This window comes from Rhinolophus hipposideros (genome assembly GCF_964194185.1).
Source record: "Rhinolophus hipposideros genome assembly, chromosome: 17".
Lineage (NCBI taxonomy): Eukaryota > Metazoa > Chordata > Mammalia > Chiroptera > Rhinolophidae > Rhinolophus > Rhinolophus hipposideros.
Window position 1 is genome coordinate 22,540,711 of NC_138063.1, and position 16,256 is coordinate 22,556,966.

The 16,256-nt window shown below is 41.1% G+C and overlaps 1 protein-coding gene across 4 annotated transcripts in view; it reads left to right on the top strand.

The window, feature by feature from the left end:
- The first annotated feature begins 5,780 nt into the window (after nucleotides 1–5,780).
- EPG5 (ectopic P-granules 5 autophagy tethering factor) overlaps nucleotides 5,781–16,256 on the top strand; it is a 98,810-nt gene continuing 88,334 nt past the window's right edge. For all 4 annotated transcript variants that reach the window (XR_013995313.1, XR_013995314.1, XM_081079135.1 and 1 more), the window contains exon 1: nucleotides 5,781–5,914. Coding sequence is in view for 2 of the 4 variants with exons in the window: in XM_081079135.1 (XP_080935261.1) it covers nucleotides 5,858–5,914 (57 nt within the window). In the remaining 2 variants the exon portion in view is untranslated. The remainder of the gene's footprint in view (nucleotides 5,915–16,256) is intronic.

The following is a 16,256-nucleotide window of genomic DNA, read 5'->3' on the forward strand; positions in this document are numbered from 1 at the left end:
CCCTTCCAGAGTGGAAGGAGTTTGATGTAATCAATTTGCCACCAAGTAGCTCGTGGGTTTCCTTGAGGGATAGTAACATATGTATTTAGGGCTCAGCTTCAACCTCTGGGGCGAATTGGTCAGACATCTAGCGGTAGCCACGAGATCAGGTCTGGTGAATGGGGGCCCCTGTAGAGTTTCTTTCATCCCTGCCACCACGGCTGCTCTGTTCATGAGCCTGCTGAGGATCACGCACAGGGGTGGCCAAGGACAGAGGCTGGCTGGACTCCATTGGATGAGTCATCCTAACCACCTGGTTGTTCCACACCTCCTGAATTTGCCCACTGTCTTGTGGGCACTGATAGGAGATGTTAAGATTTGCATATTTGTTGCCTGTTCATTTGTTGTTCCTCATGGTAATCACCTACGCCCGCCAGGTTAGTTGCTCCTTTCTTTGCCCTCATAGCTCTTCAGTCTTCTAATATTGTTCCCTGATCAACCAAACAAGTCATGTGCCCAGGAGTCTATGCGTATACTTTCCTTGGGCTACTCCTCCCTTCACCCCAGGTGGATGACCAGCTGTGTTAATCGGTGCACTACCCACTGGGGATATTTTTCTTCTCCACGGTTTTTCGCAGTCACTCCTAAGTGGGGCTGTAGTGTGCCAACTGTCCACAGACTAACTACAATTAACATATAGAGCTGACCTATTCTTGAACCAAGCCTGAGTTTGTTTGCTCTTCTTCATCAGTTGGGTTGAAGGAAACCTCCTATGAGGCCACAGACATGAGCTGAAGGAGAGTCATAAGTGTAACAAAGGAAGGTGATGGAGGTGTTTGCATTGCTTTTGTGTGTGATGCACTTGGTTTTATGGATTTGCCCGATCTGATCCAGAATGTACCATTTTCATTGTCTTGTTTGATGGATTGCTGATGTGCTGGCCTGACTCAGTGGGTCTGCAGAAAGCTACAATAGTTTAGTAGCAACATTATTTCATGTTCGTGTTTCCTTTACAATATTGCAAAGCGTATCTCTTTAAATGCTGCCATAGAAGCTTTCTGGCTTTGTTAGTCCCTAGTGACTTGAGCTTGTAGTTTTCTTCAGTGTGTCAATAGCAGTTGATAACAACCATCATTGACTCCATATCTTTCAAATGCTAGTGATACTGCATAAGCCTTCCCCCTGAATCTTACCCTAATTCACCACAGATGAGGCCTCCAATAATTGTATGCTTCACCTCAGAGTTTCTCACCATTCCACTTCCATAAGCAGTGAGACACTTGTTACCATGTGTCTGGGAAGGCATCTAATTCCAGAACCCCATCCTGATATCTGAGTACCATTTCTGATACTTTCTTAGCTTGGGTTACCCCAGAAGGAGGCCCGGAGATAAGGATTTGAGATGAAGTAGTTTATTTAGGAGACGAATCTGGTGGACACAAGTAGTAAAATGGGAAATGAACAAGGGAAGAGAAGGAAGTGAATAAAGAGTGTGTTATTAAGCAAATTGCCACTGCGGGAAACAAGATAAGTCCCCCTAGGGACTCTGAGAAATAGCACAGAACGCATATCTCAGAGTTCTCCCACCCAGCAGGTGAGGGAGCTGGGTATTTGTATTAGTTTGCTAAAGCTAATTATTTAAGCCACTAGGTACCACACACTGGGTGGCTTAAATAATAGAAACTTATTGTCTCACAGTTGTGGAGGCTAGAAGTCCAACTCCGGGGGTTGGCAGTGTTGGTTCCTTCTGGGAGGTGTGGAGGAACGATCTGTTCTAGACTTTTCTCCTTGCCTGTGGATGACTGTCTTCCTCTGGGTGTGTTTCTATGTAAAAGCGGGATTTCCCTTTTATAAGGCACCAGTCATAGTAGATGAGGGCCCACCCTTATGACCTTATTTTGACTTAATTACCTCAGTAAAGACCCTATTTCCAAATAACATCCCATTCTGAAGTACTGGGGGGTAGGAGTTCAACATATAAGTTTTGGGGGATACAATTCAACCCATAACTGTATTTATATGCCAACTTCCATCTGTCACTGGTTGCTGTTTAGTTCAGGACAGTGAATTCTTTCCCTGGCACTTTCAGCCTGTCATACATGTGGCCAAAGAGAGCTTGAAGCTAAGAGGTGCTAGTCATTAGGATTTGGGTCTGCATACTCAGAGATAAGTACCCAGGGGATATGAGTGGGACACCAGCAGAGTCTGATGCTTTGGGGGTGCCAATAACTGTTTCTATGACTCATTTAATCTTTTTTATTTTTAGTGGGGAAGATTGTGAGAGGAGAAATGATAGAAAAAAGACAAGTTTTATATGTTTGCTTCCTGTGGAAGCAAAAGTCTAATAATAGAAGAGACCCGGTCTATACAAGAGTCTTTAAAAATATAGGCTGGACATTTTTGGTAAATAATTACTTTCACAGCCAGCTAATTGTCTCAAGAAACTGAAATAATTGTAACCTGATTATTTTATAATTTAAAAATACATTTGGTACTTATGAATAATGAAATAATTAATGCCTCGTACAGAATCATGCACAGGAAGTAATGAACTGTAGAATGAAGACCTTGGAAATCGTGTGAGAGGTTTCACCAATGGGGAATTGCCACCAGATGGCAACAGAGACTCTGGAATCTATTTTTGTGAGCAAGTTTAAGAAAGGTCCACCCTGAGCTCCTTCTTGAATTCAGCAGCTTTCACTGAACCGGTTATGACAAGCACTGTTTCAGATGCTGGCTGACTTATGATCATATTACATTTTCGAATGTCATAATATAATATGTGAATTATACTCCTATCCTGAAAGCCTTGTACTTGTTTTTAATTGATTGAGATTTTTCTAAAATTAAAAATTATTTTAAATTCTTAAGGCTGCAGTGAAAATCAATATAACCCATTGGAGGAAAATTTGGTAACTATTCACTAAAACTGAAAATAATAATGTCTCTCTGATTAACAATTTCACATCTAGACATCTATCTCATAGAAGTACACATGCACAAAAATATAGAAGTATAGTTACTTGTAAGCATTGTTTTTATTAATGGAAAAACTGGAAATGACTTAATGGCCATTAGGAGTCTGTTTAAACAAAGTTAGGGAATATTTAATTAATTAAGTTCAAAATGAAGGAGAGTTCTGTATCCTTATAAGGAAATAGATTTATGAATTAAAAGGCCACAGGTAATACCATACATAGACACTGAGTATTTCAGAGTGTGATATTTGTATATGGGTAGAAAAAAATCTGAAATGATCACACTGCACAGTTAATAATGGTTAACTCTAGGGAGAGGAGTGTTAACTTTTTATCATATGTTTGCAGAAACATTTAAGAATATTATAATTTAAATAGAATTATAGAATTTTTGAAGGAAAAAATGAACCTAATAGCCAATAGTCAACATTGTGACTATTGTGAATAATCAAGTATCTTCTAAATAAAATATTTCTGATATATTCATCTTGGCCCCAGTGTATAAGTTTAGAGTACTGTAAACATGGAGAGAACTAGGCCTGGCTTCCTACCTTAAAAGTCCATTTATACTATACAACTGCATTGGTTCAAATCCTAGCTCCACGACTAGCTGTGTGACCTTAGGCAAATAATTCAACCTCTCTGAGTCTTAGTCCAAACCTATAAAATGAGTACAATAAAATTATTGACTATGTAGGGTTGTTATGAGAATCAAATGAGTTAATAGTGAAAAATACTCAGAACAGTTTCTGGCTGATAGTCAGAGCTCAGGAAATGGTGATTATTACTACCCAAGGATCAGTACTAGCAAACTACTCACTGCTAATTAGATTAGTAATTAACCCTGCTTGCTGTCAATGTGAATTTTTTTAGTTACTGCAGAAAGCGTTTATATATAGAAAAGACATTTGTCATTGCTTTTTAAAATTAATCTTTTAAATTAATTATTTAAAAAATAATCTTCAATTTATTCAAGTTATACACATTTTAAAATTTAAGTCTTCAAGTTATTTTCATAAATTTCAACATCCTATTTATAAATTTTATACATTTGAATAACCACTTTGAAGGGGGAACTGTAACATTCGGTCAACTCAAAATCAATAAACCAAACTTTGATAAACAACCAGTCCCACATATGACTTAAATTTCTTCAAGCATTTTTTAAAAATAACTTTTAATATTGACCACGGCCGGCAGTCCAGCTCCAGAGAGAGCCCTTGTTTACAATCTTAGCTGTAGAGGGTGCAGCTCACCGGCCCACGTGGGAATGGAACCGGCAACCCTGGTGTTAGGAGCACAGCTCTCCAACCACCTGAGCCACCAGGTGGGCCGTCTTCAAGCATTTAAAACTTCAGTATTGAATGTTTTGATTTCTTCTATTGCCTGAACTGACTGACCAATAAACCTAAGTACTTACACTATTCTACTAAGGTCTAACAAATTCAGCTTATAAAGTACGCCTCCTTTTCCCTATAGACTGTGATATATTTATTGCACTTTATCTACGCATTGTGTCTGCTTCCCAACTAAGCTGTAAAGCACGGGAAGTGAAGGTAGGGCCAGCTCTGTTTTGTAAGCAGTGACTAGCACTTAAGAAACTCTGGAGGCCAAAGGGATTTGAATTGGTAGAGGTCAGAGAGTTTTCCAGACCAGAGGAAATACTAGCGAAATACGCGAAACTATTTTATATGTTTAATGAGCTCTTCACCAAGACACTATGCAGGCTGCATCTCTGAAGTCCTTTTCATTTCTCATGGCACACTCCTCTATTTTTCATTCTAGGGTTTGCTACCAGAGGGTGCATAATCTATTATTTTCCTCCCATACACTCCATCAATATCTCACCCCACCATCAGGCAAAACAATTCACACTCATTCATTAATTCATTCGCTTCGTCAAGTATTTATTGAGCATCTACTATGTGTTGGCCAGTGTCCTAGAGGCCCTTGGGATGCCTCAAGGAACAAAACAAAGATCCTTGCCCGTGAGGACTTTACATTCTAGCCAGACGGACAGACACAAACACAGAAACAACTCAGTACTATTTTAAGAGGTACTAAGGGCTCTGGAAGGAAAGAAACTGCCGAGCTGAGGAAGGGAAATGGTGCCACGTTTTTCACATCTGGAATTTTTCAATGAAGGTGTGTAAAATCTATACTACGAGTATTTTCCATGGATTTTTGTCTTGCTGCTTTTCCCCCCTCTCTTCTTCGGGGCAGACGTCTTCCGCCTGGAAACTTGCACAGTAACGACAATAACTACCACCTACTGACATGCCTGCGGCTACCCGGCACCTGTCACGATTAGCCTATTTAATCTTCATTGCACGCGGAAAGGCAAGCATCGTTATTCCTCTCTACAGAAAAGGAACCTGAAGCGACATGTCGAGGAACATCCAGGTTGTTTCCTTGCGCGCAAAGCAGAGAATTAGGCTACCTGGAGCTGGTGATCTGCAAGTTAAAACGAGACCGATTGACAAACACCTCTCCTCGGACTCCTTGAAGCCAACGTGGGTGAGGGGTGACAGCGCACCCGGGGTCCAAACCGCGCGCGGCTCAGCAGAGCCGGGGAGACTGACGCGACCTGCCAGCCCGGCGCGCCGCCGCCCAGGCGCTCACAGCGGGCGGGATCCGCCTCCCGGGCGGAGCCCGCGGGGCCCAGCGCGCCGGGGCCAGGGGGCGGGGCCTGACGGAAGGGGCGGGGCCACCACCGTCCAGTGAGACGGCCTCCCGGCGTGGTTTGTCCTACGCCGCAGCCCGTAGGCGCTCCGCGCTGCCGCCTCTGCTCGCGGAGTGGTGGAGGGTCGGTCATGTGACAGTCGGGAGGGAGGAACTGGACAGGTGGGGAGCGCAAGGGTTTGACAAAAACAAACGGCGACGGGGACGCCGTAGGGTCTATGGCTGAGGCGGTGAGACCCGCTCGCCCGGCCAAGGCCAGCCGGACTAAAACCAAGGTGAGGATGCCGCCCCGCTCCGACACCCTTCTCCCCGAGGCCCTGGAGGGTGCGCTGTGCCTCCCCTTTCCGCTCCCGGGCCTCTGCCCCCAGCTCTCCCATCCCCCGAGCCCTCCGCGTCCTCTGCCCTCCCCGCCCCCCCATTTGTTCCCACCACCCACAGACTCCAGCCCTGTTCTCTGCTTCTCCTCCACGTTCCCCGGACTTTGTCACGATCCCTTGTTTTTAATTTTCCATCTTTGACCTCGCTGGGCTCTTCCCGTCTTGACTTTCCTCACCTGGGTCTGGATCCCTGCCGGGAAGCAACTTCTCCCAGCCTCGTCTTTGACTCTGTCTCTTTCCCCCTTTATAATCTGGGGACATTTTCGTGCATTTTCTCTCCTTGGCGCGGAGAACGTGTCCTTTGGCCGCGCTTTGCGGATAGCGACGGGCAGAAAGTTCACTGCAGGAGATGTGTCTCTTCACGTTTAGCATTCAAGGTGACGGTGGTGGTGGCTGTTTATTTCTTATTATCCTGGTTGTTCACCACGAGGGCAGGAACGTCCAGAAGTTAAACCAGGGCGACTCACAATAGGGACAGACTTGAATTTTCTGGGTTTCCTGGATCAGACTGACACGTGATGTTGGTGTGTTTTTAGGTTGATTTTTGTGTTTTAGGGGCAGTCTCTGTTTTTATTACGTATGATTTTCTGAAATGACATTTATTTTACGGTGAACAGATTAAATGCTACCCTTGGATGTCTGGACCTAGATAACTTTGGCTTACCTGAAACTGAATTTACATTAAGGAAATTGCGAGGATGGCATTACAAGTACAGGAAATTTCCACGCCTACAAGTGGGTAATGTTCCAGAGCAGGTGTAACTTAAAAATGACACTCAAAGCTGATTTTCTCCTGGGAACAAGGCTTTCACAGGGGACCAGTGTTCAAAGGTAGTATATGTACGATAAGCTGTAAATGACTTCGGTGACTCCTTTTCATTATGCCTTTTACAAAAGCTCTAATGGAGTTAGGTGTATCTGTGTCTTTGAGGTGTGACTTTTTGGGGAGAAAGTCCTTTTGCTACCTAATTTCAGAAACATTTTTTAAGAGAAATGCTTTTGCATTGTTTTGGCCTGGTAAAGAGCTATCAGGACAGAGGAGGAAGAAAAAAGCCACTGGTCAGCCATGCCTAAGGCCCCCGAACCTGGAGTACAATAATGCCCAACATGTAAGCATCAGTCTGTAGAAGGCAGAATCTTAATTCTTTTTTTTTTTTAATTTATTTATTGGGGTGACAATTGTTAATGAAATTACATAATTTCAGGTGTACAATTCCGTATCACATCATCAACAAATCCCATTGTGTGTTCACCACCCAGAGTCAGTTCTCCTTCCATCACCATATATTTGAAGAATCTTAATTCTTAGTCTCGAGTTTTTTTCAAGTGCACGATGAAACTAAAGCCTAGATAAGTTACATGGTTAGCCTAAAGTCATGCAGTTAGTGAGAGAACTCAAGTTAAAGCCCAAAATTTGAAGTCTCAATTTACTTGCTTAATAATTGTTTCATATATATGTATCTATCTATAGATAGAATGTTATAAATACTTAAGAACAAGAGGATTCTCAGTCAAGTTATTTTGTTTAGAACAGAATTTCTGAAATAAAGTTAAAAACCTTAAACGTTTGAATCATCATGAAAAACCAATTGCTCATTTTATTGACACATTTCAGGCAACTTTCCTACATAAGCATACGTTCATTTATTTTTTAGCTATTAAAATTTACGAAGAGGTCTTTATTTTAGAAGTCTTTGGCCAAACCAGAAATCCTTAACATACACTTTTTCTCACCCTGCAAATCTAATCAGCCACTAACTCTTACCAATTATATTTCCTAAATATTCTCTTGATTATTTCTCTCCATCCTAACAACCCATTTCTCTCCTTCCTAACTACCACCACCATCCTTCAAGGAAGATTTCTTGCTAATTGGTCTCTCCAAATTCATTCTTGCTGCCCATTCTCAAAACTAAAGCTGAATTGATAGTTTTAAAAACAAAGAACTTATTACTCTCCTTAAAACCTTACAAAAGTTTCCAGTAGCCCAGAGGCTAGAGTCTGTAAAGTCCTTAGCATGGACTCAGGACCCTCAGTGATCTGGCTTCTTTCTCCTCAACCTCAGGTCAACCCCCATCCCCCCCCCACCAGTCAGTGGCACTCTGCACCTCTGTGTCACTCATCTCACGTGGAGTTACTTTGTCAGCTTCTCTCTTCTCCCTTAAACTCAACTCAGTGGAGGGACCTGTCTTGTTTCCAGTACCTTTCACAGTCCTTGGAGGCACTTGATAGTAATTGTTGAACGAAGGAGTAAAGATCAGTATTGAAGAATATTTCCAGGCTTTGTCCCTCACAAGAATTTACTCTGGTAAATTTCCTCTGGGTCGTATGAGAAAACAAACGGGAGAAGTCCACAAATACCTGCAAGGCAACTCGTACTTTTCAACTTAGACCAGTCATTCTTTTAGAGTAAATAAATTCATTTCTTAGTGCTGGCTATGGTTTGGCATTGATTGCGAAGCCCTACATTAATGAAACCTTCATCATCTGTGGTATAATTTGGCAACTATTTACAAAGCCACGAAGTAGTTCCAAGGCTCAGTTTAGGAAGTGAGTAGTGTCACATGCAGTGGCCTTTGGATGGGTTGAGTGGCTTGTGGATTTTATCCAGCAGCTGACCTACATTCTTCAGTGTTAATCATCTGGTAGATGAACTCACATTGTTAGGTTGTGGTTGTCACCTGATGTCTAAGAGGTAATCCTAATAACATGTTCATTTGTTTAATATTCTCTTTTGTTAAAATATTTCCCAACTCAGAGGATCCTGACTTTATTGATCTTGGTAGATTATGGGTTAAGAACAGTCGATTTTCAGATTGGACTTACTCTGTCGAAGGTGTGTTTTATAGTCATGGAAAGTATTTTTATGGTTAATATTAAATTCTGCATGCCAGCAACTCAACAGTGAGAGCATGTGGTAATTGCTAAAGGTAGACTGAGATATGGCCCAGAAAGCTGATAACAGAAGGATCCTTAAATCCCCATCCCGGGCTGCTCCGTTGCCTAGGTGATTTCTACCTCTTAGTCCCTCCCTACTCTGAGTGGTTATAGGAGTGAAATTGGGGGATGTGTATATTATTACTTAGCTCCTTTTGTGCCTCCTAAGATGCATTCATTTTTGATGAAACATTCATCCTTGATCACCTACTGTGTCCCAGAAACTGTTTTAGGCACTTGGGAAATAGCAGAAGAATAAACAAAGGACCTGTCCTTCATGGAGGTTACATTCTAGAGGGAGAAGACAAAAAACCAAAAAAACCCATACAAATAAATAAAATATATCATGTTAGAAGATGGTTAGTGCTATGGAAAAAAGAAAACAGGGTAAAGAGTGGGGAGTACTGGTGAGATAATTAGGATGGGTTGCAATTTTAAATAAGTGGTCCAGGTAGTCAGGAAAGGTGCCATTTATGTAAAGACACGAAAGAGATGTTGGAGCTGTGGATATTGGGGAGACGTGTTCCAGGCTGAGGGAACATCTGGGGCAAATGCCCTAAGTCAGTGGCATGCCCGTCCTAGGAACTGCTGTGTGGTTAGGATGGAGCGAGGGAGGGGAGTGGTTGGGATAAAGTCAGGGAACACTGGCCCAGGTCAGTGGCCTTGTGGACCATTGTAAGGATTTTTACTCTGAGTGAAATGTGGAATCAACTCAGAGTTTTGAGCAGAAGAGTGATGTGATCTGAGTTATGCTTTAAAGGATCGCCGTGTGAGCTTTGCTGAGAATAGACTAAAGGGGCAAGAGTAGAAGCAGACAGACCATCCAGGAGACTATCGCAGTGATCCAAGCAAGAGGTGATGGCGGTCTGGTCGTAAGAAACGTCCAGACCTGTAGAGAATTTTTATAGGAGTTTACTTGAGCCAAACTGATGACATGCTCCGGAGAGTAACAGTGTTGCAGCTTCTTTTATGCATTTGAACTTAAGTAGGAAGAGTACACGCACAGAGGGAGGTTAGGGTTTATTTCAAAGGTGCGTTAATCTACATGCACTGAAACAGTGGACAGGGCTGGTTTAAGACAAAGGGAAACCTTTCATTAAAAAGTTACATGCCTGGGGCATGACCACCCACCTTAATCTGTCCAGTTAGGAAATTAGCAGTCAGACCATTCTGTGAGATTACTTTCCTTAAAACCCCTCTACCCCCCTTTTTTTGGTCCACAGTGGCTTGGACCAGAGTTGTAGGAGCAAAGGTGGTAAGAAGTGTTGGAAGTCTGGGGAGTAAGGCAGAACCAGGAATTGCTGATGATTTGGATGTGGGCTGTGAGAGAAAATGGTCCAGGTGACTCTGAGGTAGAGAAACTGGTAGGTGGGACAGGCTTTGGGGGGCAGTTTCAGTTTTGGATATGCTAATTTTGAAAAAAAAGTCTTAGATATTTAAGGGGAGCCGACTTTGGCACCCCAAAACATAACTCTTCGAGATACTGATTATTTTTAGTTTTATGGTTAATTTTAAGAAACAGCAGGCATGGGAGAAGCTCTGAAAACAAAGTAGAAGCTACCCTTTGTAAAAGGACATTTCTATTTGTAAGGGGCATCCACTTTGTAAGGGTGTTTCTCTCCCTGTACCTGGAAGAGGAGGATGTCTACATTTCTAGAAACCGTTAATTAAAATAATCCCATGAAAGTATTCTACAGAATGTGTAAAACGACCTTCATCATTCATGAAGAAGCAGCTCACCATTATTTTTAAGTAAGGAGAAGAGTTGTAATTTTTTCACAATACAGTTTCAAGGGAAAGAACTGTGAGTGACGAATGGAAAGTTCCCATTTGTTTTCCAGAACTTAAAAAAAAAAAAAATTCTTGTTTTTTTTCTGATTACAAAAGTGCTTGTTGCTTTAAAAAAGTAAGTCTCTATTGAGCGTATACACGCACAGAAATGTACAACCCAGAAATCCTCTGAACTGCATCCTCTGGAGCTGTTGGTAGCAGTTTGTCGTGTATGCTTCAGGTTTCTTCCCCACGCATGTCCCAACACCTCAGGGCATATTTACTGTAATGAATAGTTAAGTATGTTTTTCTATGTGTATTAACTCTTATTTTTATGTAATTACTTTGTCATTTTTTTCTCCGATGGAATTATTTTAAAATTGGTTCTCTACCTGTTTGTAAGTTATGTGGGGATAAAAAATAAAGACATAGAGATTCTTCTTAATTTCTTGGCCATTTTTAGTTGTAAGAAGCATGTCTTTTGCCTAAAATAGTTTGTAAGTACTAATTTTTGCATGGGACTTGATATGCGTGGAGTTCTGTTCCAATTTTATTTTGTGATCTGTAATGATTATTATGTATACAATATGTTCTATACCTTTATCTCTAACTCAAGTAGGTAAAGTAATTGGAAGCTGGCTTTTTTATTTTCAAATGCGATTTTGTATTTTAAGACTAGATTTAGATTTTGGCATAAGAGTTCAGTTTCCTCTGAATTCATTGGATATTCCTTCTGGTTTCTGAGAGGCATATACAAAGAAACTTCTAAATGTGCTGGAGCATATGGTAAGTATAAATATTTTTTGGATAATTCAATAATTTCTTCATTTTAGGATTCCAGTACCTAGGACAAACCTTAGCATGCAGTTGGTACTCAACTCTTGTGAATTATAGGTCATCACTGTTGTCTCAAGAAGTACTTATTGAACACAGCGTCAGAAATCAGAGGCAGATTAGATCCAAAGAGGGCCTCAAGATACGGTTTTTTAGGGGGAACAGAACATAAATAACCATACGTGGTAGCATGTGACCAAAGCCGGATGCCAAGTCCGTATTGCTGGAGTTTAGAGTAAAGCATATGTGAAAGAGTTGGTGTGCCGGGTGAAGATTTGTCTTGGGGCTGGGTCATAACTGGGTTAACAAAGGCGCAGAAAGCCAGAGTTAAGAGTCAGGCTTTCATTAAGTGGAGAACCGAGACTGCTGAGACTGTTTTTATGGTGTTCAGAGCAGTGTTTTAGGGTGACCCATCTTATAATGAACGGGATGAACTGGTGGTGGGGCAGAGGCTGGAGGCCTGGAAACATCCAGGACCTGCTCCCCTATTCTGTGCTTTGGAAAAGTGAAGTGAGCCATTGGGAAGTCCCCACTGCTCGTGAGACCATGACCTTGCTGAAGGTCACAACAAACCCCCTTTCCCTCCTTATAGGAATCCCAGAAGTCCAGAAGTCCTGTCCCCATCTAGGGATCTGTGAGTGGGCAGGGTGAGGCCTTTGTCACCTGCTCAAACAGTTGTCCAGCTCCCCTCCCTCTAGCTCGCCCTGATCTGGCTAGTCCGTTCTAGGAATCAAACCACCAGCTTCTCTCTCCTTTTCCCCCCACCTTCTTCCCTGGGGCAACTCCAGGTTAATTCCTCTTCCTAACTTCCCTAACTTCCTGAACTGCACTGGTAGAGAGTTTTCTTTGGTTCTACTTTTGAAACCATGGGAAAGCATGGAGTACTTTTCCCACGGGAAATAAAAGCCCAGAGGCTTACATATTCTTCCGTGGTGGGGCTGGAAGGTTTAAAAAATTCTTTAATTGATTAACCACATTATCTTGCTATTATGGTTATTACTATTCCTAGGAAGGTAGATGTGCTGGAAGTGGGTCTGCAAGGTTGGGAGTAGCAGCTGGAGACTTCATTTTGTTTAGCAGAGGCAGGAGAATTTGAAATTGCAAGGACAATCCTGCAGTGGGGAGAGAGGAAGTGGTGAGGTGTGGTAGGAGTGGGTTGAGATGGGACAAAGAGAGTTTAAAAACTGCCTGAGGGACGGGCTGGAGAGGAAGCAGGGAGTGGCAGGGAGTGGCCTGTGGGGTGGAGGAGACGTGGATGTTTGCTGTGCCCTTGATCACGTGGCCCATCATGTGCCTGTTTCCAGCTGTCTTCTAGTGAGCATTTAGCGCCCCCAGGGGTCGCTTAGAGTTTCAGAAAAGAGAACTATAAATTTTCTCCTATTCCACTTTCTTGTCTCTACTTCCTTACCGTTCTTTATTTCTCAGCTCACTGTTTTTTAAATCTCTCATTTTTGTTTTTAACAGCTTTATTGAGATATAATCCATGCACTATTACTATTCGTCTATTTAAAATGTATAATTCAGTGGTTTTTAGTATTGGTCAAGCTGTTTTCCATAGTGCCTACATCATGTCACCTTTCCAGGAGCAGTGTATGGGGGTTCTAATTTCTCTACATTCTTGCCACCACTTCTCTAATGGCTAATGATGTTGAGCATCTTGTTGTGTGTCATTTTTTCCCCCTACTTCCACCTTTCCTCATCCCACTCTGGTTCAAGCCCTTGTTTCTCAGTCCAGTTGTGTAGGACACAGCTCCCTGGCCCATGTTGGTATTATGCGCCTTGCGCTCCACCTGACTGAGGCAGTCGGTCGCTGCTCGTCGTGGGCTGCTCACAGCAGCTCACTCCGGCTGCCGGCTGCTCATGCTGGCCGCTCAAGGTAGCCCATGCCGACCTCCGGCTGCTCACGGCAGCCCAGTCCCGGGAGAGCTGTTGTTCACAATCTTAGCTGGAGAGGGCGCAGCTCACTGGCCCATGGGGGAATCTAACCTGGGACCTCGGTGTTAGGAGCACGGCACTCTAACCACCTGAGCCACCAGGCGGGCCCTGTATATCTTCTTTGAGAAATGTCTATTCAGTTCCTTTACCTGTTTTTAGGTTGACTTATTTATCTCTATTACTGAGTTAGAAGAGTTCTGTTAAAAAACAAAGCTTAACTCAGTAAATTTGAAGATCTAATAGGCTTTATTAAGCAATTCATGAATCGAGCAGCATTTCATCTAGCAACTAGAAGGGTCTTCTGACCCTTCCATTGTACAAAATGGAAAGTTTTATAGGCAGAAAGAGGGTGGGACTATGAAATTAAGTGTGGATTATTTCAGGCAAGAACACCTTCCATTAGGGGAAGGCTGGGGTCTTATCAGGCAGATTATTTTACTATTGTTGAGGAAATTCCAGACAGATTGGTTTAAAATTCTGGGAGAGCCTGAAACTGCAACTAGGTTAGTTATGAAGTCTTGTTTATAAAGTTTATTTTATCTTTCTGTCTATATATTTGTCACTTGTGCTTTTCGTTTTGTGTCTTAGGAAGGCTTTGCCTAACCCAAGATCATGAAGACTGTTGACTGAACAGTAACACTGACTAGGTAGTCCATCACAAAAGGATTTATTCGGGAAAACGAAAAAATACTGCAACAGCATGAGAATGTGCAGACTTGACAAGCCAGTACACATTCTGACCATATGCCAAGATGGATGATATATGTATAGGCAGGGAGATAGGAAATTAGAACCATAGTTTTTGTTTTTTAATATATATATATATATATATATATATATATATACACATATATATATATATTTTAATTTTTATTGGGGAATATTGTTTATTGGGGAACAGTGTTTTTTTCCAGGACCCATCAGCTCCAAGTCAAGTTGTTTTCAGTCTAGTTGTGGAGGGTGCAGCTCACTGGCCCATGTGGCAACCTTGGTGTTGTGAGCTCTATGCTCTAACCAACTGAGCCAACTGGCTGCATAGAGTTTTATAAAAAGAAAGTTAGGACCATAGAGCTCAAAGATCCCAGTTCCGCCCACAGACCTCCCAGCTTGATCAATTTCCTTAAAGTCCCAGTTCATCTTTATCAAGACTTCTTTGTTTTAAGAGTTTTAACATTTTATTACATTAGATGTATGATCTTTCTTAAATTAATTTTTGTATATGATATCAAGTAGAGGTTCATTCTTTGGCTATCCAGTTGTTCAGCACCATTTTTTGAAGACTATTCTTTCTCTGTTTGAATTATCTTGGCACTCTTGTTAAAAATCAGTTCACCTTAAAAAGAAGGGTTTATTTCTGGATTCTCAAATCTGTTCCATTGATCTATTTGTCTATTCATATACTAGAACCATACTTTATTCATTACTGCAGTGGTACTGTTGTAGTAAGTTTTGAAATTGAATTTGAAACTGAGTTCTCCAACTTTGTTCATCTTTTTCAAGATTATTTTGTCTATTCTGGGTCCTTGTGTTTTTGTTATCATCACACCAATTTCTGCAAAAAAGTCAGCTAGAATTTTGATATGGATTGTGTTGAATTTGTAGATCAATGTGAGGACTATTGCCCTCTTAACAATGTTGTGATCCGATCCATGAACATGGTATGCCTTTCCGTTTATTACGTCTTTAATTTCTTTTAGTAATTTTTTTATAATTTTCAGAGTTGCAAGTTTTCTACTTCTTTTGTGAAATTTATCCCTAAGTGTTCATAATTTTATTTTTGTGCTATTATAAATGAAATTGTTTTCTTAATTTCACTTTCTTATTGTTCAACTCACTAACATTTGGCCTCAGCCCTGACCGATATACCAGCATTTCTCTCACTGTGGTAACCATTGGCCTTTCAGAATTTTCTCTTTCTGACCTTCCAATCTGAGAAACCTATTTATTATAGCAAGTGTGCTAAACATCATTGTAGTGTAATTGGACCTACTTTTTCATTTTCTTGTAAACACTCATATAATGCTTTTCTGTTATTCATGATTTTAGGCAGTTTGAGAAACTGGTTTGTATGAATTATGTGGCTAATCTCTGAATTTGACATTCACAGGTCACAGTGTGGATTAAAGTAATTTTGGAGGGGTACATTACCTCTTGAATCACTACCACTTGCAAATGTTAGGTAACCATGTTCATTACCAACAAGCTGACCACAGAGTCCATTTCAAAATCGTTAATCGTTTCTTCCTAATATTAGGTACACAAATGCCCTAACTTTTTGACTATTTGTCAACTTTTTTTCCCTGAATATTTGCTGGCAGCATAATTCAAAATCACTAATAACATGTGTAACTGTTACATTTGCTTTCCTTAAAATTTCATAGTGAAAAGGAAGTATTTGAGTGATTTCAGCCATTTTCTTTTTTTGAATGTAACAATTTTAAGTAGTTTTTCTGTAATTTTTTCTTTTTTATTTATTTTATTTTCCTATGTATCTAGTTTGTGTTAATACCCAATATACATATGTACATATATATATATTTTTAAACCATTATTTTATTTTAGTTTTTAATAGTTAACTTTTTTTTTGTCTTTTTTTTTTTTTGGACATAAATTTGGACTCCTTAGTCTTTTTGTTTTCATGACCTACACTTAAGTTATTGTAGACTGTCTCTTAATTTGGGCTTTGTCCTGGTGTTTTCTCATGATTAGAATGAGGTTATACATTATTGCAAAGGATACTGAAAAGGTAATAGGCCTTCTCAGA